The 26,280-nt window shown below is 44.0% G+C and overlaps 1 protein-coding gene across 1 annotated transcript; it reads left to right on the top strand.

Annotated features, from left to right (window-relative positions):
- The first annotated feature begins 1,319 nt into the window (after positions 1 to 1,319).
- On the top strand, positions 1,320 to 24,479 carry epha2b (eph receptor A2 b). Its single transcript, XM_018675162.2, is given in 18 exon segments — positions 1,320 to 1,557; positions 2,471 to 2,550; positions 4,067 to 4,715; positions 15,302 to 15,457; positions 15,596 to 15,955; positions 16,170 to 16,300; positions 16,473 to 16,644; positions 16,740 to 16,836; positions 17,514 to 17,569; positions 17,669 to 17,794; positions 18,495 to 18,622; positions 18,624 to 18,693; positions 18,789 to 18,850; positions 19,032 to 19,241; positions 19,337 to 19,486; positions 19,601 to 19,794; positions 20,880 to 21,035; positions 22,509 to 24,479. Coding segments are annotated over 18 exon segments (2,991 nt in total). The 5' UTR covers positions 1,320 to 1,472; the 3' UTR covers positions 22,618 to 24,479.
- Positions 24,480 to 26,280: the final 1,801 nt, after the last annotated feature.

Genomic DNA, 26,280 nt, shown 5'->3' with positions numbered 1-26,280 from the left:
CATGACTTGACCACTGTCTATCTGCTGGGTTGGCAGGGTGCAACATTTTTGGGATATTTCCCATAAATTATGACAGGCTATCAGTAGGCCAGCTGTACTCTTCAGTTCTGGTATTCAGAGTTGCTATTATGTTTATATGAATACATCTCTCTCCGCCTGTCACAATGATTCCACCTCTGTATGTGGGGATGCTCAGAACAAAGAAATGTCAAGTAAAGCGGCTCACGCTCCCTTTTCCCTCCTTAGGTCCTTTCAATGCACCAAACAATTCTGAATCAATATCCACATGCAAATGATTCTTGTGCCCTGCCGGCTGCTGGACAGCCAGGTAGGCAAAACTGTAACTACCAGTATGGTGCCTTCACGTACCCACTGTAAAATTTACTTCTTTTGGATTTCAGGAGGATTGCTGAAAAAATGGTGCTTAAAAATTTACTAGAAAAAAAATGTGGAGCAGATTATAACTGCAGTGAATGATTATTGCAATAAACAATCAATAGTTTTAATTAGAATTTTTAAAAAATGAAATAAAATGTCAGAATATGGTGAAAAAAATGCCAATCATTTTTCCAAGGTTGAGAGATCACATTTTCAATGACTTTAATTTTAATGAGCAGAAAACCAGCAAATGCTTGATATTTTTTTTAACATATGACATTAAGGAGTAAATTATTTGGTTGTTCATAGTCAAATAACTCACTAACTCAATACAGTCCTAAATAATATTTGCAAATGTCCTCTGGGCTTCACAAATATTTACTCATCTCTTTATTTATTCATTCAATCACTCACCAAGTTGCCTCCTTACAGCAGCCTTTTAGTGTCTCAGTCTTTCATGGACATGATCCTAAAAGGAAACAGTGAGGTAAGTAATGACAAAGTGCAGCATTTCCCATGCTTTATTTGACTGAAGCCACATAGTCACTTGTTGTTTCTATTAATACAATAAGGAAAAGGCAACAAGAAAATGACTGAATGAAAACTGCATGCAACTTTTACACAGAAAAAAAGTTGATGGGCCTATAATTTATTGTCTTAGCTTCATCCTGCAGTTACTGTTTCAGTTTCTCCCCAAAAAACACAAAATAGCAGCATGTTTGGACAATTTGACTAACATTAGCCACAGAGACTGTTGCTATAGTTTTATTAAAAATGTGCTGAATAGACATGAATCAGGCTGTAACTTCGGGACATGCGATCCTGATAAAATCGCGAAATTCCGACAGTCCCTAAAGGTTGCCAAAGTTTATCATGCGCCACCCCCCTCCACCGGACCTGATAACACACCATGCACAGCTACCCACCCACACACCCAACACACACACATACACACACACACACATTCCAGCAGGCGGAGTCGGTGACGCGTTGGGCCGTTTGTGAATGAGCTGAGAGGATCAGGACTCACCTCGCAGAGCAGAGTCCCAGCCAAGCCCAGGAGCGGTCACACGGAGGAAGGAAAAGTTTGCCAAATGGATTTCTTTGGAGGAGTCAGACCTTTATTATTTTCATATGTTCTCATTAACGGTATACTAATTACATTACAGACTAAAGAAGGTGAGTGTCTTTTTTTTTTTTTTTTTTTAAATCCCAGCTGTTGGTTTCTTTAAATCTGTAGCAGTTTCTTGGAGTGAAGCACGCGTGCCATGCGGGAACCTCCTTTAAGAAACTTTACAACCAGGAAACATTCTCTCTTACTCCTGTGACAGTCAGATGCTGTCTCAAAGTCTTATCTTATGAAAACGCTGTAATTGTGTAAACTGTTTCTGGTTGCAGTTGTATATTTAATTACTTTTAATCAATAGATTAGAGAGTGTGGTCTGCATGAGGCTCCTCTGAGCGCTGTAACTCCAGCAGGTGAATCCTGGAGAAAGTTGTCTCTGAAAGTTTTGGATCACACTGTAAACTTTTTTCTCTCTTTTCAGTCTTTTATGTACAGTGTTCATTTTATTTTTTACATTAATTATTTTGGCGTTCAGATATCCACTGAATCTGAACAAAGTTTAACCTACATTAAGTAATATGTGAGCATATAATGTAAGTAAGTAATCTAATGTAAGTAAGTGAATATATATATATATATATATATATATATATATATATATATATATATATATATATAAAGTTTTATATGGTATTACTGTAATTAAACAAGGCTACGTGTGGCAAATAAAGCTGAGACCACTTGTGCATCCAGAGTTTTGAGTTTTAAATCTCTTGTTTTAAAGCAAACTGGATTTTACCTTTGACTTTACAATAAATTAGATTGGTAATTACATGCTGTCAGCTTTGGGGTGATTATGCAGCAAACTTAACTGTCACTTTGGAAAGTCTCTTCATTTGCAGATATCAGTTATTGATGTTGATAAAGTCTGATATTTTCTGCCAAATATCGAGTGAAAACATGTCTTTTTATGTTGAGTTTAAAGGTTTATTCTCATGCGCTGACAGCAGTCTCATGTCTCCACAGAGGTTCTTTTGGATATGAGGGCAACAGGAGGTGAGCTGGGCTGGCTGACATGGCCCTTAGAGCAGGGGGACAAGCCTGGGGTGAGTATCGCTCTGACCTCTCCTCCAACTCCCACTTTTTCACTTGGAATTTGCCTCAGGTTAAATCTGCATGGAGAAAATGCACGGGAAGAGCCTGGATAAACTGAAACCCTCAAGTGCAAAATATTTGACCGTTTGACTTGTGTGGTTAGCTGTTCACTGGGCCTCATGTGTATACATGTCAGGTTTCCATAAAATCTGGCAGTTAGAACCTAATGGTCCCCTGGTTATGGATATGAGAAAGAGCTGTAGGATCCTATCAGGAGCTGCCTTCAGAGCGTGTCTGGACTACTCCAAAGCTCAGGCAGACAGAATAGCTGCTAGCTCTGAACTGGGAATACTTGTGGCTTCTTGTGGTTTCAAGGCTTCAACTCCAGAATTGTATGTTAGAGAGCAATTAACTTTTAAAGTTTGCAGCATGTGGTACCTCTTTTTAGAGGGGGAGGGGTTTTAGATGGCGCTAATCAGCCAGAGATGCGTCTACAGAATAGCTACATTATTACACCCGAACGCTGTGGTTATCTCCTTGCCAGTATACAGGAGGACTGTGTGCCTTCTTCCATATTGTGGTTTCAAAGTAATCGACCAGTCAGGCTCATGCAAATTTGCTGGAAATGGTTTCATTTCATGTGCTGATGACTCAAAGGCATGTGCAGATGTGCTGCTCACAGTGGCTCAGCCAACCTTCTCAAAGAGGTTTCACTGCTTCAATAATCACTCTGACACTTGAGTTGCACTTTTTGCACTAATAAGAATCATGTGTTTTTTTTAAGGTTTGTTGGAATTTTTTTTATTGTGCACATTTTCTCATGTAACTACCATCACTTAGGACAATTATTATTGTAAGTTTTAAAGGCCCCTCATAAAAAATGTTCACCAGCTGTTTAATAGAGGTGTTAGTTCTGCTGTTGTACATCAGGTTTATACTTGGAGCCACACACTCGGCCAACAAAGCACATTCCTTTAATTAATAGCACAGTGGCTGCATGCACAGCGCAAACCACAATCTCTGGCCCTGTGGGGGCCAGTTGTTCCTCAAGAACCGAGGTTATGTTAAAACATGCTGTCACTTTTTTCAGAAATATTTGCGGCAGCATTTAGTATGCGAGCTGCAGCACTATTTGGGGAAGACGCCAACAGTAGCATGTGAAAGACTGAATTGGAAACAATTTGGTATCTTTGCAATGTCAGAAATGCTTTCTCACACAAAGTCCTTGAGTTTTCTTTAAGTTACACTGTAAAGGCTTGAAAAGTGGAGATTTCCCTGTTGCAGCAATGTGTTATTGCATTGAAAGACCATTAAACTATTCAGGGGGAGTAATTAGCGACGTGTAGAGCGATGGGTGTCCCTTCACGTGGACTGTTTTTGTTTCAAGGTTCGGATTACAGTGGTTGAACCCTCATGTGGAGTGTTATGGTGCCCCTTTATTTTTGCCTCCGCCCAGCATGCTTAGGGGCTCCCCAGGGGTCAGTGTTCCTACCTCTAACCTTGTTGGTTTGTGTGGTTTTGTTTCAGTGGGAGGTCGTCCAGAGGACTCTGAATGGCTCTCAGTTCTACACCTACTCCGTCTGTAATGTTGGTGAACGTGAGCAGGACAACTGGCTGCGCACCACCTTCATCCAGCGGCGTCCATCGGCTTCACGGGTCTTTGTTGAAATCCAGTTTATCGTACGTGACTGCAACTCTTTCGATGGTGCCTCGCTGACCTGCAAAGAAACCTTCAACCTCTTCACATCTGAGTCAGATGCCGACGTGGGGACTACCTTCCGCAAGGGCCAGTTTAAGAAAGTGGCCACCATAGCTCCTGACGAGATCACCAGCAAAAATGAGCTGCGAATCAACGAAGAGACACGAGTGGTGGAAAACCTGTCTCGAAAAGGCTTCTACTTGGCCTTTCAAGACATCGGAGCCTGCGTTGCACTTCTCTCCGTCAGGGTCTACTACAAAACTTGTCCGGCCACAGTGAAGAGTCTGGCCTCCTTCCCTGAGACCGTGGCCGGAGGTGAGAACCAGGCTCTCAGGAAAGTGAGCGGAGTGTGTGTGGAAAACGCAGTCAGCAAGGAGCAGCCTCGCATCTACTGCACTGTGGATGGGGAGTGGGTGGTACCAGTCGGACAGTGCCAGTGCAGACCAGGCTATGAGGAAGTCGAAGATGCATGTCAAGGTAAGGATGTGCTGTTGAATCTTTGGTCTTTCTGCCACCAGACACTTGATCCTGTGAACCCATTATGCAGTTCCCATAAACGTGTTTTTTAAAGACACTGTTTGGCACTGGTCATCTTTTCCCTGTATTTTAATCACTGTAGGTTGTAAAACAAGCCTGTGTAGCAGCTTGGATATTTATCATAGGTGTTATTATCATTGTTCAGAGGAATTCTCCCCTTGGCTAACATGGCTCCTCTGCAATGGAAGGAATGCTTAGTTCCTCCTGGTACATGTCCCGGCACCATCCCTGACCTTGAACCAATACCTATAAAATTAGGAAATGAGCATCTGAGTTTCAGTTCTGATTCTCTGTTCACTTCTATGGAAAAGTTTGTACAAGCACAGTAAGCTATTATATGCTACACCCTCTGTGTCATCAAAAGCTCTGAGCTCTCAGTTAGGTTAGACTGACTGATTTTAAAACCTAAATTAACATTCAGATTTAGTTTAGATCTGAAAAAATGTGCATAAATCTTCTTTACAGTGTTTTATTTTGGTCACAGTCATGACAGAGCTTGAAACCACATACTTAAGAAGTTGTTTTATGAATGTCGAAGTCATGCTCAAACACTTCACCTATTACAACACCTCTCGTAGTTCATAACTTGCAGCCTGTTGCATCAGGTGATTTCCTGTTCTCTCATTATCATCTGTTCTCTTATCTTGATATGGGTGTGCTACGTAGTCCAGCCATCACTCAGCCCTTTGACTTTGTAGTTATGGTGTAGTTGTGTTTTAAGTCCTGCAGAGGCCTTTATTGTTGTGGGAAGGGCTGTCAGAGTGACTGAGAGTGATGAAAGAGGCCGGGAGGCTACTGTACTGTGATGGATTAGCATCTTCAAGGCCATGTGGGGGAGAGGGGAGGAGGCTGGGGAGCTTCTGAGCCTCACTGACTTTGTTCATCTAAAGCATCACAGAGAGCAGAGGCCCTCCTCCTGTGATCGGGCATGCCAACTACATGCTCCCCTGTCTGTCTCCGCATCCATCTCTCCCTCTTCCCCCCTCTGTTTTCACAAATTTACTGAGCCTCAGCTCTGGGGTGTATTGTGTGACTGCAGCAGTGTATGTGAACATACAACACAGGCTGGCACGCAAGGGCCTGTTGAGATCTGTTCCATGACAGAACACCTAAAGACTCCCATCAGCCCAAAGTACTCCTCCTCCTCCCCCACTGCTTTTTTTTTGGCACTTTAGTTCGTACATACACATGATCTAAAACACACCTCTACAGGTATGAATACACTTACTCATTCTCTGGAACACACACCTTGGACTACAGTTATAAATCCATGCAGGCTGCTTATAATAGATTTGTTTTCCCACTTAGTTTCCCTCCCATTGGCAACAGACTGATAAAAGTGATGAGGTTTTCTGTCAGTAGATCATTTTAAGCTGCGGGAAAGTGCCAGGTAAGATGATTAGGGAGGAGGAGGAGGAGGAGGAGGAGAGGCAGGAGGGAATGAGAGAAAAGTCATACAAAAGCGATAGAGAGGTTGTATTTGGTGGAGGGGTGTGATTTTTTTAAAACAGAGAGAGGTGAGGAATGGAATGTAAAGGTAGGAGAACAATGAAGAGCTGTGTTTCCCTGCAAGGCCGGAGGAACCCACCCCCACCCCCACTGCCACCTCCACCTCCACCTCCTCTCCCGCTTGGTTGGTACATTCCTGATCAGTTTGCCGAGGAGGAGCCTCCCAACATTACTCCAGACCTGTGGAATTCCCGGGGGGTGGGGGGCAGGCAGCTCCGGGTCAAGCCCTCACATAAAAATGACTAAACAAAGAAAACCCCCCCACACAGAAAAAAAAGAACTACTGAGATGAAGTCAAATGAGCGGTCTGAGACATGTGAGGGCAGTTGTAGATGAAGGTGGACATGAATCACAGGGCTGCAGATGTACGGCTTTAAATGGAATCTCATACAGACACAGTTAATCATTCTCCCCGCTTCTTTCCTGATCTGCTCGCTGCTCAGGGAGAGACCACAAAACTTCAATTGTGGTGTTTTTTCTGACATGGGTTGAAAGTTTCCATGTTCATTGATGTGATCACTCAGTTTTATGGCTCCTCGGCCCCGCAGGACCTGTTAAAGTAGAAATCTGTGACTTTATCTGGTTTTCGTCTGCGTCTCTTCATCAGCGCTCGCTGCTGTGGTGTTCTTGGCTTCGAGATCACTCGTCCATCAAACTGTGTTTCTAGGCTCTTTTTTTCCTTTCCTTAAACTCCATGTTGAGGTATGTGTAGGTGGCATGTGGCGGCCGCGTCACTGTTCACACTAACTACAGAGCTCTTCTTTTGGACAAACAAACTCTGAAGATAAAACACATCACTTCCTGTGCTGCAGACCTACCAGAGTGCTTAGAGAGGCAAATGTAAAAGCTTTTATGAACTGGTTGTAAATGATATCAGTCGGCAGGAGCCAGGCACAAAAAAGGCCTTTGTTTCTCTTATGTAAGAATAGCAGACAACTATAAAGCAGAATTATTTTGCTCTTAAAATACATAAACATCAACTGTGAAATTAATCAGAAATAGATTAAGCACCTAAAGCTGCTCTGAAGACTTATGTTTATTACCACGATCCTCACAAGACTGAAGAAGGCTGTCTGCGTGTGTTTTGAGTTTTTATCAATTACTTTATTGTTTACACTCTTTTATTTTTTTTCTTCTGTAATACATTACCAGCTGATGCAGCTCTAAAACTTATATTATTATTTTTTTAATTCTATTGAAATACGAATATAATACCCATATTTACTTGGTGAAAGAAGTTTTCAAATATTCAACAGAAATAAAAAATATTCATGACCAGCAAAAGTTAAAGCAATCATGCAGAATGGATCCTATCTGTATATATGTATTGAATATATTTTATATTACTAGAATATTAATGAATGATGCATGATAACGATATAAGCAGCATTTTAATGTTGTAGCTGGTTCAGGTGGAGATTTTCATACTTGTAATTTAATCCTTACCAGTGCATCATTTTTATAAATTATTATATTAAATTACACTTATTAGTAAAAAGCAGCATAAAATAGAAGGTACAAGTACCTCAAAAGTATATTTGAGTAAATGTAATTAGTGTTAACAAAAAAACAAAGTATGTCAGGATGTTGTGCTTAAATCTTCTTTGTGAGAAAATAAACATTCTTTTTTTAAATTGTGGAAAAAATTTGGAAATTTTTTGTAATTAAGTGGTCGGCTTTTAACCCCGGCAGCAGCAGCACTGCTGTGGGTTTCCACTTGTGACTCACTGTTGACACTGACACAGTTTTCCTCTGCTGCCTATCACGCCCTTCCTTACCCATAATCCTCCCTGGCACAATAGAACGGCATACCGTGTGTCGCCCCACAAAGGACCGCGGGTTGCCCCGGCTGGTCCTCAGGATTGTGTTTAACCGTCCAGGTCCACACCTCATCAGCCGCTCTAAAGCCTCAACAAATAGGGTTTAATCCCACATTATGGTTTCCACAAGGCTGTGTTTATAAAGGGAGACACGATGTGGAATATTTGGACTGCTAAGGGCAGTTTTGGTGTCTTGGAGAAAATGGCGTCTTGGTGGAACAACTGTCCACTGAGTTCCAGTAAAGTTATTACTCCTCTCCGCCAGAGAGGTTCCAGTAAACTATTTTCATTCTCCCCCTCCTTCCCTCTCCGTCCGTGTCTCCAAACTCATCCTCAGCTGATGTAACAAACAGTTGGTGACTAAGTTGTAGTTGTGTGACTGCGTGCTGTGGTGAGTGATTTGTATGGGTAGTAATTGACTTGGGTGTGTTTGTACTTTTTAAGCAAAGTAACTACTGGTTCTGCTTGCTTTTTTGCCTTTGTGCAATCTCTCTCTCCGTTCTCTACCTCTCTGCACACGTCCTCCCTGGCCCTGAAGAGTCTCTCTGTTTCAGCCTTGATTTTCCGCCTCTTGTCTTGTATTTATTTGATAGTTTCTTATCTTGACACATAATTCCCATGGCCATTTTACAGTCCTTAATGCAATTTACTCAAGAGACATACACTGTTGCGCAAGCTGTCCCAAGTAAACAAACTGACAGACAAACAGAAAAGTTTTTCCTTCATGTGTTGTGCTCTTGTTGTCCGTGAAATCACAGAGCGATTGTTATTTTTGGCCGGATTTTTGGTGCAGGTCATGAATATGACACCAATAAAGTTTAAACATCCCGTTTCACACGGCCCTGATGGAACTATTTAGACTGTATACAGTTCTCCTCTGGCTCTCTGATAAATACATCTCTCCACGACTGACTTGTAAAGATAAATAGAGGCTAAATCTGAACAATGCTGCCAATCAGACAGTTTTTAGAGGGGAAGGATAGAAAAACGACTGGCTGTGTTCACATAGTGTTTAATGCATAAACATTTAGTGAAGGTGAAATGTAAGCTTTCACTTTTGTTTTTCTTGCTGAATTTTTGGATTTGGATTGCTGTTTTTTTCTTCTTCCTGGAAATACATCCTACAAAAACAGAGATCAAGTGTTTTTGTCTTTAAATCTGCGTGTACCTGGAGCCAGATGGTTCGTCATAATCACCCCAGACCTTTTAAGACCAAGGTCTTGTGCAATTTCAGCTTATCTGATAGGGAATATACAAAGAAACGTGAACACACCACCACACCTCAGGATCTTGGGGATGTGATTTAGTTGACTTACAGTGGATTTCACATAATAGAATCATCTCACTCCTGCAGGATAATCCCCACATTGAAATTTTCTGCTCTACCAAATTCCCTTGGCTCATGATCTCTGTTGCCGGTCTGAGAAATACAAAAAAAGGCAAGGCATAAGTCAGCGACTTATCGGACAGCGCTGCTCATTTAGATGCACAGGCTGGATATAACCTCTCTTTTTCTTCCTCGGCTCTGGAGAACCACCGTGATTACTTTGAATTTGTTGATTCCTCAGATCTCGTGCCAAGGTAACGTCTGCCCAGCGGGCTGAACTTGAGGGAGCTGGTTAGATAATGGGGGGACTGTGGAGGCACTTTCAAGTGGCGTCATGCACTGTCTTGTTGGGTCACGTTTTAGTGAACAGAACGCCGACTATTACTGCAAAGAAGATGACAGGAAATGTAACAAAGAAGAGATGTGATGGCCCCTGTGGCTGTTTAATGTGGATTAGAGCAAATCGTACTGTTGTGGTTTAAAAAGTGTGATCAGTGTGATGGTTGAGCCTTTCATGTGTCAGGATGCATAGAAATCACTTGTGTCAACTATTAAGATATATTACCTTTAAAATCACATTGAAGCTAATGACATGAGACCAACATGCTAACTTGAACCCACAGATGATGATCTTGTTAGCCTGAAGTGAGAATGAGGGTAGAAAAAATATGACAACTGAGAGTGAACATCATAACTTACAAGTCTTAGCACGAAACACATTTAAACCTGCATTTATTTATTTATTTATCTGTTTTTTGCTACTTGACAACACAAAATCTCACGTTATGAAGTTGAGACAAACATTTTAGCAAAGCAGTAAGATCCAACAGGCACAAAGTGACGTGTGCATCAATATGAAGTTTTGTCTCGGGTCAGTGGATGAACTTAATTCAAATATTCACTCTTCATATTCACTTCCAGCACTGGTTTGACTGCCACCATATCCTGAAAATAAAAATAATCTAGGTCTCCTGCTCAGTGGATGGTTAACCAGCTAGCCGCTAATAGTTTTCATGAAGGCAGAGTTTGTGTGATAGAAAACCAAAACAATGTGTAAAAGCAAAATAGTCCTGGTGTATTTGTGTGTGTGTGTGTGTGTGTGTGTTTTAAATGCAGTCTCCTGATTCCTAAATATCTGCCATTAGTCAAATAACTGAGCCTCAGCAGTTCTTGGCTGTTCAGCGTGTGTGTTGGTTGCATTGGGGAAGTTGGGACATATTTCCTCTCAGTGACATTCCTGAGCCCAGGAGGCTGTGTGTGTCTGTGTGTGTTGTGGTGGTGGTGGGGGTGTCCAAAGCAATGTGAATCACTTTGTATTGTACTGCCGGTGTGTGAGGTCAGCACTTTCCTTCCACCATGTCAGTCATCCACTCCCCCACCCCACCCCAGCACAACACACCCACCCTTCACTGCTAACAGGACGAGCCCGCAGCGGAAACCGGAGGTCACCTAATCCCCTCGGTGACTCCCCGACCAGTTGGCTCAGGACTTTCTATTGTCGCCCCGGCGCTCGGCGGCCTCGCTCAGCCACTTTCTATTTTGTTGTCCTGTCTGATAAGTGATTTTGTTTATTGGTGCATTTGGTCCCATTTTGGCCCCTTCCCCTAACCAGGAAGCGGACGATCCTGGGCTTCCAGTGTGTGATCTGTTGGCTCAGTGTGGTGTGGTAAAATGGTGTTGTGTTTGCCACCTGGCTGTCTGGACCTGACCAGCTACATGGAGGAATGCGGCCAAATGACCAGGACTGTGGTCTAACTGAGGCCTCTGGAAACTGTCTGACTGTCATGTCAGCCAGGATTTGTTTGTTCAGAATATCTGCGTAACTTTAAAACATGATGAGCATGTTCTGTGCTTCCTCCTGTGGGTGAGTCTGAGTGGACAGAGAGAGTGAGAGGAGAAGAGGGATCAGGGAATTTATTGTGTTTGTTAACAACCCTAGATGAAAGCCTGAGAGCAATTGTAAAACAGATGTAATGCCCTTACAGCTGCTCCATTGGTCAGCTAATCCTTTTGACTAATGTTCTCCCCCCTAAACCCCCCCCCATCCCACATGCACACACTTTCATCAGTCCCTACACCTTTACTGCCCCCCGCTCCACCCCTCCCCTCCTCTACCTCAGTGACCCCTGGCTCATGTTACCGGCTCACCTCCTCCATCACAGACCCCCATTGTTCCACCACCATCCGCCTCCCCCAAAATGCTAATGACATGTTGTCACCCTGCATACAAACAAAATGACATGACGTATTGCAATTACAGGTCTGACCAACTCTGGAATGAAGATGGGGGGAGGGTAGGGTGGGGAGGAGAAGTGAAATAGATGAGGCCACAAAAAAAAAAAGGATTCACTTGCCTCCAGATATATTTGAGGAGTTGATAGATTTATTTTTCCAAGATGTTTTTTTGTTCTCTGGCCATACTTCTGAATTTAACCTCCTTCCTCATGAGACAAGCCACCGGCTGCTGCTGCAACTCTTTCTCCCTCCTCCTCCTCCTCACTGCGAGCATGTGTTTGTTTTACTTGGCCACTGACTCCACGTAAGCCATGCACAGTTTAACTCACAACTACCCCGAGGCAGACATGACCTCTCTGTCTTTTAGAAGCCCAGCACCGGACTTGATTGTGCCCCCCTCCCCCCCTTGTACCACTTACTCCTTCAGTCCTGAGGGCGATTTCTGTTGTCAAGCCACCATGTTACCCATTCATCCATCTATCCGACCGTATATTCATCACTGTCGCCATCTCATCCATCTTAACTCCTGCCGACAAACCGAGGGGCCCTTGGGCGCTCCCACTCCAGAGCCACTCAGGCTCCCAGAATGTAACAGGCCCCTGCACCCACTCTCAATAAACAAACACAGAGCCACTCGAGGTGCACGGGGCCTCTCAGATGACAAACAGTTCCTTGCTTTGTAGCAGTAGGGAGGAAAAAGTGGCTGGTCTAAGTTTGTCAGATGTTTCGACTTAGAAGAGGCTGAGAGACTTTTGTTTATGAGAGGGAAAGCGTTCATCTCAGGAGCCCTCCCCTCTTCGGTTTAGGGCCCACGTTCATGTTGGGTCAACACATTTTGGCTTCCTTTTAGGTTATTATTCTGTCTCAGGACTCTGGTAGTCTTAGTGCTGGTTCTTCTCTTGGTCACGCTCCCCTGTGTTTCCATGCTTTGATTGGCTGCTTTAGGAAGGAAGGCTGCGTCAGCCTTGCGCTTCCTGCTTCCTGTTGTGTCCAGCAACAATCCACAGCCCTCCATGGAACCAGGAAGTTTCCTTTCACTGGTCTTTTGTCGAAGAATCCTCCTGTTAAATACCTCAGCGGAGAGTCATCTAGTTTCACTTACTGTCACTGTGACTCATAATGTTGAAGGTACACAAACTCATTTACCTTTAAAATGGAGAACTGGGCTGAAAGTGAAGCTGCAGTGAAGCCGCTCTGCTACGGGTCTCCTGTTGGGTGGTGTGCACAGGAATGCATCTTGATTATAGAGGCAGCTCACAGTGTAAGGCCATCATCTCCGCAGGCCTGACCACGATGCATTGCAGCCGGCACTGTAGCGCCAAAAAGAGGCTAGTCCTCCTCTATTCAGTTGCCATGTGGCATCTCGGTTGTTCCCATCTGCAATGCTTGTGTGTATGTGTGTGTGTGTGTGTGTGTTTCTTTCAGCACTTGAATGGCATGGCATTCTCCCTGCCTGCTGGTCAGTGGTGAATAGCAATGTTAATGGGTTAGCTGGGAGCCTTTTTAGTGAGGACTGGGAGGAGAGAAAGGAGGGGAGGAAGGAATTTGGGGATTACGAGGAGGAGAGGTAGGGGTATGAATTGGGGTTTGAGGCAGCAGCTGTTCCCCCTTCTCAAAGGAAGAGTTCACCCTGGCATGTCTCTTTTCTTTCTACCCTCTTTTCGCCAGCCCTCAGCAGGATACAGTATTCCTGTCTTTCTTTCTTGAACCTTCTGTTCCTCCATACCTCCTCTCCTCCGCCTCGCCCGTCCTCTGCCTCGTGCGCGTTAATGAGTAGCAGTGGTTGTTGGTGAAACAGCTGGCCAACATGGAGAGGAGAAGCTGTCTTTAGGGGAGGATTGAGTAGCGTGCAAGCCCATTGGACAAACTTACAAATTCTTCTCATGCTGAGTATGTTTCTTTCCACCATTGTTGTCATGCTCTTCACTCGATACACACCTCTTCACAGCAGCTCCGCCGCAACTCGGTGAACCACAATGAGAGAAAAAAAGCCCAGTGCAGTCGAAGTGAACCTCATGGTCAATCGAGTAAATCCCCTTGATATGACTTAAATGGAGCGGGAGCCGTGTGTTTTCTGTCTTGTGTGTGGTCACTTGTGGCTTCCAAGCTGAACTTCATTCAGCTGAACCGCAGTGAAAGGCAGCCATAGACCAAGACGGTATCTCTGAGTGAATCTGATATTATCTTTGTCCTTGGCTCTGCTTCTCAGCTCTCCTGTCTCTGTCTTCCTAACATTAAAACTCTGTGTTTGCTTTGACTTAATGTTTCATTGCCTCTCCCTGGTCACTGGCCTGGCCTTCAATCTCTCGCTATGCATGCCTCATTTCAATTGGCTATCATTTCCTCTCTCTGTTTCGCTGCGATCTTCTTCACTTGCGTACTTTAGTTCTTTTCTCTCCTTTCTCTTTATCCTCTGTTGTCCTTTGGCCTACATGTTGGCTCTCAGTGGCATTGTCAACATCTTATGACATCTGTCACGAGCTATTTAAACACCCCAGGCAAACGACTTGGAGGGAAGGAAGGAAGTGTGTGTGTATATTGTGTATGTGTGGATGAATTGACTGGAGAGAGAAGGGATGTGAACAGGTGACAGGGAGCGGACATAATCCGTCTTCTGATGTAAGATTTACCCATGTGTTCATGGGTGTGCTTTGGATACATGTATGTGTGTTTTGTGTATACATATGGGTGTGGGTGCATATGTGCAGTGCATACATGACTACTGTGTGTGTGCGTGTGTGTGTGGATGAATGTGTGATGGTGTGAGGACATGAGCAGCAGCCGCTGGAATGCTCGTGCAGAGTGAAAGGGGGGCCGTCTCATTTTCACTCTCCTTTATGGTGCTCTCTCTCAGAAATTTCACATCGTATTAAGTTCATATTTCACCACCGCTACACACAGCTGGATCCTCTACCTGCATTTCTTTATTCCAAGTTGGACGTGTGAAATTAGGTGTCATCTTATCTAGGCGATACAGTTTCAAAAGTCTGCATGTGGGTCTCTGGGAGAAAAACTATAATGGGCCGTTGAGTGCAAACGGATGCTCTGTATAAAGCTCCTTCACTTCCAATTCTTGCAGCTTTCTTGACTTTTGTTGCCTTTATTCCTTTTGTCTCACAGCATACATACAAAACTGGCTTACTGTTGTGGAATGTGGGTTGACTGGTTGTGTTTGTTGAGAGAGACAGAAAGAAAGCAACAGCAGAGGGTGTGTGTGTGTGTGTGTGTGTGTGTGTGTGGGGGGGGGGGGTTGAAAAAGTAAAGAGTAGGAGTGCCGGCGAGGCAGGGAGTCTGTGTTTTTTGTTTCAGGGCTGGGCTCGTGTGAGCGGTGTTGCAGCTGGAATGGACAGTGTTTTAATGAGCAGAGTCAACACTGTGCAGAACCTTCAATCTGTTTTCCCTCCCTTATCTCTGTCACTTGTCCAAATGTGACCTTTGGCCTTGACATAATAACATGTCCACTCAGCCTTTGCTGTCTTGCACGTAAGGTGAAAAGTTCACAGCTTGACTGATCTTTCAAAGAGGCTTGAATGATCTGGACTAACTGGCTGTGCTCTGTGTAATATGGGATGTTGCCCGGAGCCACTATTGTCCTTGTTCACGTGCTTATGCAAATATCTTTTTTGTGTTTGCAGAATGTCAGCCTGGCTTCTTCAAAGCTGCAGCATCCAGTGACAAGTGTGAGCCGTGTCCTGCCAACACCCAGGGGCCAGACTCCGGGGCTTTGTTTTGTCCTTGCATGGATGGCTTCTACCGGGCTCCAAATGATCCCCCTACTGGACCCTGCTCAGGTAACGAGTCCCCTTGATATCTTAAGAGAAACTTCCATTAAGAAATCCTGGAAATACAAGGTGTCAATGAGCTACTAAGTGATGCCACACCTGAGTTTCCTAGTGTGAAATATTTTTGTCTCAACCTGTGTTCCTCAGGCCTCCCCTCTGCTCCACGAGACCTCGTGGCCACTACCACCCAGCTGTCTGCAGGAAAACTCCTGCTCTCTTGGAGCCCACCCGAAGACACTGGGGGTCGAACTGATATCACCTATAGTGTTGATTGCCAGCGCTGCGAGGGAAGTGCGTGTCAACCCTGTGGAGAGAAGATCCGCTATGAGCCGTCCAGCGTGGGCCTGACTGACACCAAGGTTTCAGTGAGCGAGCTGGACGCTCACCTTAACTACACCTTCACTGTGGAAGCACACAGCGGCGTGTCAGTATTCGCTAGTCAGGCAGCGCCACAGGCTCATAGACCACCATCCACCAGTGCTCTGACTACATCTCTGCACTACACAGGTGAGTGCTGCTGATAGGAGGCAGTGGGGTGATGCTATCTGTGCTGCAGTAATGAGAGATGCTATCTGTGAGGCAGTGACAGCTCTGCAAGTCGAATCGTGCGGCAGGAGTGAGATTAACTGTCAGATTGCATCACTGCTGCCTGTATTTTTCAGATTTTTTGAGGTTTTCACATCCCACAGATACTCAAGTATTCACCACCCTCTGTCCCCAGATCCTCCCAAGATTACCACCATGCGACTGGTAGAGAGGACCTCCACCACCTTGTCCCTTTCCTGGGATGTATCTCCACGACCACGGGTCCAACTGCGGCCCATCCGCTATGAACTCACTTATCGCAAGAAGGTAAACTGTTTACTCGTCTGCTGTGTGTTTATTCTACATTTACCACTGTATAAGATTAAAGCTGCTTCTTTTCACAAATTTAATCAGCAGAAACTTGAAGGACACATGCTGAAATTGAATGTGTGGCCTCCATCTTGAATTTCTCTCTGACCACCCTTCCTCTGTCTCCCAGGACGATAACCTGGATGTGACGACCTACATCGTGCTCAAACTCGAGAAGAACTCTGTACAGATCAGTGATCTGGACCCGGGCACAGCCTACCTGTTCAGGGTGCAGGCCCTCAGCAGCGACGGCAGCCCTGGAGGCTCCAGTGTGGAGGAGCAGTTTGAGACCTCCTCTGAAGGTACAGAGCAGAACCACTGTAGAGAAAAGTCTCACTAGCTTTGTAAAAGAGTGAGATTTCTCTGATGCGTGTCTGTGCTTTCTTTACTTTTCCAGGACTTCTCACTCACAACACAGCGCTCGTCCTCTGCCTGGCGGTTGGAGCAGCGGTGGTGTTGTTCATAGTGGTCGTCGTCCTGTTCCTGCGCAGACGGTCAGTAACTGCCCCCCTCTGCTGCCCTCCCTGTCGTTCTGTCCTGTTAATCAGTTAGAATACACCCTCCTTCACTGGCTTCCTCTCTCATTCTTCTGCCCTTCCTTTGTGGGGCCTCCAATTGGCCTTTGCATTCACTCTCTCCTCACCTCTCTCTTTCTCTCTTCCTTTAACCACCTTTCCCTTTCTCTTTATCTGGATCTGTGTCCCAGTACTCACCAGGGAAGAATTTGCGTTGAATGTGCCTTGTCATTGCTCAATGGTTATATTCTTGTGAGTGTTGGGGCCTTTGAAAGGAAATTGGTCCAGAGTGGTACATTGTTGGTGATAAGAGGCGCTTGGTTCTTTCTGTACCAGACTGCGGGCACTTTGTAAAGGTGACCTGGGCCTGTACTGTAGCAGACTGTGGCCTGTCTGTCCACCTCCCTCCCGCCTGCCTGTCTGTCTTTCAGTTTTTAAATCAGCTTGGCAAACACAGTCTATCGTCAGCTTTTATCAAAGGGCCGCTTCAGTCTGAATGGATGCATTGCACCAGTGTCGGGATCCTTTTGAAAGCCTTAGAATGTCCAGAAAGTGGTTACAAAGGTTGCTATGTGCTATTGATATTAAAGCAGGCAGATGATATAGAGAAAAAAATCCACTTGTTGTTTGAAGGTAGAATTTTTTTTTTTATGCAGGAGAAGGAACACTCACACCAGGCAAGGACCAGAGGACACCTACTTCTCCAGCTCAGGTAGACAAAAAAAAATCTCTCTTATCTCTCTGTCTCACTTCATTCAGTTTATTTTATTCATTTGTTAACATATAACAATTTCCTTTCTTTCACTCGCAGAGCAACTGAAGCCTCTGAAGACCTACGTGGACCCACACACATACGAGGACCCCAACATAGCTGTACTGAAGTTTGCCACTGAAATCCACCCCAGCCACATAACCAAACAGAAAGTCATTGGAGCTGGTGAGTGACAACCCTGCTGAGACAATCTGCTGTGGGGCTTAACTCCGAGATGTTGAAAGATTTTTCCAATCCCTGCATTCGCTGTTTATATTGAGCATTTTCCACAGCTTAAGAAGCTGACTGACAGTGGTTACTTTAGCAGATTAACATCTATCTGGCTGAGTTCTCACACAACAAGTTGAGACATTTTGTTGTGTGGCAACTCTTGGCTGCAGGATCTATGTGTTTTGGCTCAGGCTGACACGAACAATTACACAAAAGAAAGTGTTGCAGAAACAGTATTTTGGAAGGATATCAGAGCACCTTCTGTGGGCCCTGCCCACATCTTCCATACATGATATGTTTATTCAAGCGCAACCACCTTTACCCTTTGAACCAATAGTCTTTTTTTTCAACATTCACCCCCTCCTCAATTCCCACGACCATGCCCCCCTCCCTCCTCTTTTCTCCTCATGTGACAGCTGATTCCCATGCTCCCACACCACAGGCCATCCACCAATTATACAACATAGCCTCTGTCTCTCAACACCCAGCCAGAACACACCTCAGTGAGAGAGCCCCAGGCAAAACTTCCCTCTTTACATTCTGTTGCACAGCAAGCTGCTGCAGCTAGAAACCTAAGACGACAAGTCAAACACTTACTCACCTGATACCTCCTTCCTAAATCAATTGCTTCATTTATGTTTCTTTTTTCCTGCAGGGGAGTTTGGCGAGGTGTACCGTGGTATTCTGAAGGTGCCGGGGAGGAAGGAGGTGGCGGTGGCTATCAAGACGCTGAAACCAGGCTACACGGAGAAACAGAGGCAGGACTTCCTGAGCGAGGCCTCCTATCATGGGGCAGTTCTCCCACCAGAACATCATCCGTCTGGAGGGGGTGGTCACCAAATGTAAGGATTTCTGTGAGTTTTGCTACTTTTTTTTATTCTTTTCTCATTATTTTCTCAACATTGTTTGAACCAATTCAGGCACTTAATTTGTTTTTTTATGTGCGCAGTTAAACATGCCATGATTGTGACTGAATACATGGAGAATGGAGCACTGGACAGATACCTCAGGGTAAGACCACCACATACCATTTCTACTAATGGAATATACATATTTGCAGACTGGAAGTTTGGTCTGTTTCTGGACCATTAATTGTTTGATCATTGTACTCTCAGTATTTTTCTCTCTTGTCTATGTTTGCTTCTGTTTTGGGCATGAATCTAAAATGAATGTGTTTGTTTTCTCCCATCAGGACCACGATGGGGAGTTTTCTTCCTACCAGCTGGTGGGCATGCTGCGTGGGATTGCAGCAGGCATGAAGTACCTCTCTGACATGAGCTATGTCCACCGTGACCTGGCTGCGCGCAATATCCTCGTCAACAACACCCTGGAGTGTAAAGTGTCAGACTTCGGCCTGTCCCGGGTGTTGGAGGACGATCCTGAGGGGACATACACCACAAGCGTGAGTAGATATAAACAAAGATATTCACTGGCACTGAGGTCTTCGGTTCTTTTTTTGGTTCTCTGTCTCTAACTTGAAACTTGTTTCTCGAACAGGGAGGAAAGATTCCCATTCGCTGGACGGCTCCAGAGGCAATAGCATACAGGAAGTTCACCTCAGCCAGTGACGTGTGGAGCTTTGGCATCGTCATGTGGGAGGTTATGGCGTTTGGTGAAAGGCCTTACTGGGACATGAGTAACCACGAGGTGAGTTTCAGTGTAAATATAAAGTGTACTCCTCTGACGTTCTGCTGTTAGAGCCAAACATCAACACAGATCCTGAGAGACCATCTAATTAGTCACCTGATAAACTGATTGCAGGTGATGAAGGCCATCAACGAGGCCTTTAGGCTGCCGGCGCCTATGGACTGTCCCTCAGCCGTTTACCAGCTGATGCTGCAGTGCTGGCTTCAGGATCGCTCCAAGAGACCACGTTTCGGAGACATTGTTAGTCTGCTGGACAAGCTGCTGCGGAGCCCCGACTCCCTGAAGACCATTGCAGACTTTGACCCACGGTAAGATTTATTTACACTCCAAACTACAGGCTCGAAATGCATATTTTTCCAGCGCTGACCCCCCCGACACTATCAGCAACCAGTTCTTGGAAACAGCTGTGTAACTGCAACATTTGCAGTACAACTAATATAAATTCCATTTTTAACTCCTTTTATATTCTGCAAGTTTTCCTTCTGGTTGATGTTATCTACCCGTGTAGCATAAAAACTCTGCTATAAATAAGCACCCAGAGTCCTGTGGAACTGGAGCTTTTCTCAGCTTTAGACAGAGCTCTATAAGCTAAAAAAAGAAACAGCAGTAATTTTAATGGCGGCCACGTTCTGCTTTGCAGCAGCCAGAGCTGTAGACTTTGACTCAAGTTAGACTCAAGTCACTAAAATGCGGACTTGACCGTTGTGAGACGTGACTCAAGACCATTTAAAGACTTAAATCATGAAAGGACATTCACATCTACTTTTTTTCATGCAGCAGTAAAAACTAAAAAGAACAGTGTCAGCAGGCGTTGTGTGAGTACACACCTTGAATAACTAGGCCTGTGTGCTAAAGGGACTGATAATAAGGGATAGGGAGTAACTACATGTAAAAACACAATTAACAGGAAAATGTTTTTTTTTTTTTTCAGACCAGGTCACTAGACGTGATACTTGACTTGCTCAGCCAGACCTAGAAACAGCTCCGGCAGCAGCACCCCATTTACTTTACTGTGAAATAGTGCAGGGTGTATTCAGGGTAGTTCTGTGGAAAGGGGGAGGGGTAGCTTTAACAAGGTCTACTTAAATCATTAAAAGGAAAAACTGACACCTTGCGTGTTCACTCCCAGAGAAACTCTAAAGCTCTTTTGTATGGGATTGTATGCATGAATGCATATTTCCCTGTTGTGAGGGAGCATTAAAGCCAGAAAACGGTGAGAAAGGACAAAAGGCCGTCAGGCTCATATCTTAATCGGCCCTTGCCCTGACTGCTCCAACTGGTTTTTATCACCAGCTTGTTTCCTGCACAGTAATTACAGTCCTCAGTCATCTGCCTTTGTTGTGGAAAAGCCTGTTGATTATTATCATTTGGGTCTACTTTTCTTTGCTCGCAGCGTATCCATCCGCCTTCCCAGCACCAGCGGCTCGGACGGTTCCCCCTTCAGGTCGGTGTCTGAGTGGCTGGAGTCCATCAAGATGAGTCAGTACAGTGAGAACTTCACCTGCGCTGGGATCGTCACCATGGACCAGGTCCTGCAGATGAAGAACGAGTGAGTGAGACACTGAAACTGTTTGGATCCATTTACTTCATTTACTTGTTCAGTATATTTTTAACAAAGAGAGGGAACATTTTGTTGTCAAATTATGCCATGAGTTAAAACCAACATATTGCACAAGAATGCTTCCCCCAAAATGAAGTCTGTTATGAACTTCACCCCAGTAGTTTATGTATTTGTTTTCCTAAAAATGTTGCTTTTTAACAGCCAGCTGAATAGTTTGCGCGCAATATAATCTCTAACCTCAGTTACAACTTGAGAAATGTTGGAGATGGAAAAAGTAATGGAGGGAAGAAGAAGGAGTGGGCTCATTTGTGGTAGGCTGGTGATGGTGGCTTGTGGTCACTGCAGTCCTTATTCTTCTTTTCCTCTCTCCATTCTTTCTCTCATCCCTCCCTTCACCCACACACACTAGCTGCCCTGGGCAGCACTTTTGCTTGAGCCCTGAAAAACCACCAGTTCTGCCTGTTTAGGGCAAAGGCCTTTTGTGGCTTCGTCAACATTAAAGGAGGGAAGGAAAAGGAGAGAATAGCCTGTGGAGCAGGAGCAACTGCAGGAGCTTAAGGAACTGAAATAGATGGATGAGATTTGAAGCCTCATAGTCGCCACAGTTGTTTGTACTTGTAGAAAGATTGAGGAGGTGCGCTCAGACTGTAACCCTTGAACTTATCACAGGATAGTTTAAGGCAATTGGATCCTCTCAGATGTGTAGGAGCGCTAAGCGGGCAATTTAATGAAATGGACTCAACCTTTTGGAAAAAAAAAAAAACTCAGTGAAGCAGATGATATAAGGTTGTTTTGAGGCAGTAATGAGGGCCCGAGCTTTTCCTAACCGCATGAGCAGCCAGAGGGAACCTCCCCTCCCCTGCCATGGTATACGTATCTCAGTTGGTCTCGCTCATGATTTGGGGAGATGGGCAGACTGTGAAGCAGACGACAAACCCTTTTGAAGTATTTGTCATACAGAATGGTGTGATTTCATGGCCCCATGTTTCCATCTCAGGGCATCTGGTAGCACTCTTGGAAAACCAGCAGTTATTTACAACCAGCCCTCTGCTCGCCAGACAAGTGATTCATGGTCAACAGGGAGAATCCTCGTTAAGTAATTAAGGCTGTAATTAAGGCTTTGACTCGGGACTGCTGTGTTGCTGGCAGGGCTTTTGCAGGTTTGCATCATGTGCTCGTGAGGAGTGAAACCCCCGGGATTATCCTTTAATGGCAAAGATAAATTGGAAGCTTGGCAGATGACTTACTTGGAAGACACACCACCTAGCCGAACTGGTTCAGCCATCAAGCTAGACATGAATGGAGTGAGCTGGAGGCTGGCATACCATCACATGGGATGAGTCAGTGATTACTTCAAGGCTTGAGAGGCAGGAAGGATGTGCGTGAAAAGTGTTGGAATGAGTCCAAAGTTTAAATCCATGTGCAGCTCTTCTTATATACTGTCATGTCTCTCCTCTGCAGGGATATTAAGAACATCGGGGTGAGGCTCCCTGGCCATTTGAAAAGAATTGCCTACAGCATCTTGGGCTTAAAGGACCAGACTAGCACCCTGAGCGTGTTTGCTGTGTGATCGTGACAACGAAGGGAATTAAAATCGGGCACTGGAGCAGACAGCCCTTTGAACTCTAAGCTGAGCTGGAGCGAAACTGCAGGGACGGCGATGGATCGGCAGAACCAAGAGAAACGTCATGCCATCCTCTGGGGCCGACTGAATCAGACTGACTTACTGTACATTTTTAATTTCTTCATTTTATCCACACGGGAATGGAGCAAATATACAACAGTAGATGTATCAATTAGACTCTGTATATTTAGATATCTATTTTTATTACCCATGTCTTCTGTACAGATACAATTCATCGCTCATGCATTTATTTGTTTTTTTCTTCATTTCACATTCCGGCTTCATAAAAATCAACAATCAAGCCAGTTCTGGGAACAGCTTCAGTTACAACATTGGTCCCTGAGCTCGTTGCATCCAGTGTCAAACAAACAAGGGAAGTGCAGTAAGTGTGATAGCATGAGAGCAGTGGAATCAGCCCCAGCTCAGTTTGTGGTTGGTGCTGATGTCACGGCGTCTGCCTTTTAATTGGCACTTTTGGTCCATTTCCTGTTAGACCAATGAGGAGTGCCGTGAGGGCTGAAGTGAGCTTGAGCTGGCCCAGAGATAAAGAGACGGTGTTGCTGAGGTGTAAACACAGACCGACCTGGTGCTGTTATCGGCCTTCTGCTGGCTTCATGCTGACGTTAAGCTATAATCATGTAAGTGATGTTAGAACGTATATGAGGTACTCTTTGTGTATAGATTTTTTCTTTGTGTTTGGGCAATTACCAAAAATATTGGGATTAAGAACCTATAATGTAGCACTTGGATCAAGAATCACATGATCTTGGTTTGTCTCAGAGAGCAGTGACCACACATAAACTCCTGAACTTAAAGAGATGGTAAGTGAGGAACTGTGTAAATTAAATTAAATTAATTAGAGTGCAGTACATCTGTTTGTAGCGTGCCGGTAATGAAGAGGGAGATAGCGAAGTTTACCAAAATATAAAATATGACCCCACCCTGCCAAAAAAAAACAAAGATTTCATGATGATGAGTTTTGTTGTGGTTGAAATGATTTCATACTTAATAATAGTTTGGTTTGCAATTTCAATGTCTCATAAAGTTTTGTAGAAGCTATAAAAAATATTTGTATTTCTGTTGGTTTGAGTAACGTGTTGACAGAATTAAACTGTATGCTTCGACAATTAAGCGCTCGACTTGTTCCAGACATTTAAAGATGTTTTGAAGTGCCTGTTTGTAGAGCGGGAGTTTTGCTTCTGTCTGTTTTAATGGAGTGGCTCTCCAGTGTAGTGGGAAGTGTATCGTGCAGAGCCCCCACCCCCCACCTTCCCACAGTGCTCTTCTCTTAATTGATGACTGCAAATCATTGTGTTACTGATGTGCACCTTTCTTTACTTGAATTTTTAGTGTATTTTCAAATGTATCTGTAATTCTGTTGTAGCTGATAGGCCCATCTTTGGAAAAGGGATTGTGTTTTGTTATTACTCTGGTTTACTGGTTGCAATTACACTTTGTACATTTTGTATGATTTCACTTTTTGCCATATCACCAAAATGATTATTTTTTATAGGTTCCCATCACTTTCCTCCTTCTGCTGCCTTTCCAAACATTTTGAGAGTTCCTTCATCAAAGAGCAAACTCCTTCCCTTTTGCCTGTTGTTTTATACTGTATTTAATAGTCTATTTATTTTGTACTTTTATTTATTTATCCTGATAAACACTGAGCTGGGATTATAACTGAAGGTTGCTCTGTCATTCTTAATAATAAAAAAAAGCTCTAATGTCCCTCTTTTATTCCTGAATTATTCAAACCCGAGATTGCCTTCATTGCATTTGTGGAGCAATAAAGTCTTAAATGAAATTTGGCTACGTTTGCTGTGTGATTGACACAAAACAGTGCAGAGGAATGTTTCTGTTTGTCTTAACCGGTGCCAGGATGTTTAGACTTCCACCTGGATTTCCTTATAATGGTTTAATTCCACAGTTGGAGCCTGTAATAAACATGTGAGCGCTTCATTACCTGCAGGGGGAGAAGCTGATGTCCAGACACACACACACACACACACACACACACACACACACACACACACACACAAAACCAAGTCTTAACCCTCAATCTAGCCATTTAAACTTGTGGGGTCCAGTATTTGGTCCCCACGAAGCTGTAAGTACAAGTACACTGATTGTAGTATAACAAGCCCACACACACACACACACACACACACATATATACTGTACAAAACACACAACCCTCTGTCAGCAGCTACTTATTAGATTTCTGTTCTCTAATCAAATCAACCAGATGTTGAACTGTGAGGTATGAGTAAACTTAAAAATGTCAGACTTAGCTCTGCTGATGTTTGTATTTATGAAACAGAAATCACACTCTGATCTGCCATTTGATTACTCTTGCCTTGGGAAATGACCCCCAGTGTGATATCAAATGCTCCTCTCCCATGAACTCTTCTGCTGTGTCACAAAGTCCAACACGAAGGTCAGAGTCTCTCTCGTTCTACTCAGAAAGAAACAGTGGAATGGCCCTTTACACTGGACTTCTGAGGAGGAAATTAAGATCAAGAAACATGAACTCTTCAGAGACATTACTTCATATGGTGTCACATGCCTATTCATGCTCTCCACCTAAATGCAGCTTCAGCATCACTCTACCACAAATCTATCAGAACTCCTATGTGGAGACTGATTAAACTTTCAGCCATGAACACTTCATGGTCAGTAGTTTGTTTACAGTAAAAGATCATTCCGGTTCATTACAACTTGGATTTTACTTTCATGGTTTTGAAATAGGGCAAAAAACATGATTAGTGAGACGGTCAGACAGGTTACACACAAATCCCCAAGTTGACCAAACTTATATGAAAAAGAAAAAAGGGCTTTAATATATATATATATATATATATATATATATATATATATATATATATATATATATATATATATATTAATTATCAAACCAGGCGGAATAATGGTGCAATATTCCTGCCCTGAAAGGGCTGTTTAAAATGAGCTTCTGTTTCTTGTCCAGTCAACTGAAATCTTCCAGATCCTGTCATTACTTTAATGAATATAATATTATCATGACTAATACAATCAGCAAAAACTATGCAAACTAGACACAAGAATCTAATGTTTTTCCACCACAGTATGGTTTGTTTCAGCAGTCAGTCTGACCCAGATCCTTAAACACAACCACAATGAACCTGTTAATTAACTTGATGTAACGTCTGTTCCTCTCATTACAGACGTCCCAACCATAAAACACATAGAGGTCAGAGGTCAGACATCTTATTTGGGTACCTCCAATGTCTGACCCTGACAGGAATGCAGCTTAGTCCTCCAACCCAAACATCCATATAGTTTGTTTGTCCCAACTCTCTGACACAGCCTATAGGAGCGTTTCCTGAGTTAGTGGCTTTACAGCGGCAGGAAAACAGGAAACAAACAGAGGTCTGCCATGTTAAAATCCAGTGTTTTGTCAACCCATTCAAAAGCTGACACAGTCTCATACGATCGCCAGGGGCCACTTCACAATAAAAAAACTATAAGCTGTAATAAGCTTCTCGCACAAATGACCTATAGGGTCTTTTTTTTTATTGGAGGACGGTGTCAGTGTAGCAGCTGACAACAGGGGAGCGGGTAAATGTCAGT

This window comes from Lates calcarifer, linkage group LG6 (genome assembly GCF_001640805.2).
Source record: "Lates calcarifer isolate ASB-BC8 linkage group LG6, TLL_Latcal_v3, whole genome shotgun sequence".
NCBI lineage: Eukaryota > Metazoa > Chordata > Actinopteri > Centropomidae > Lates > Lates calcarifer.
This window is presented reverse-complemented; position numbering and strand designations above follow the sequence as displayed.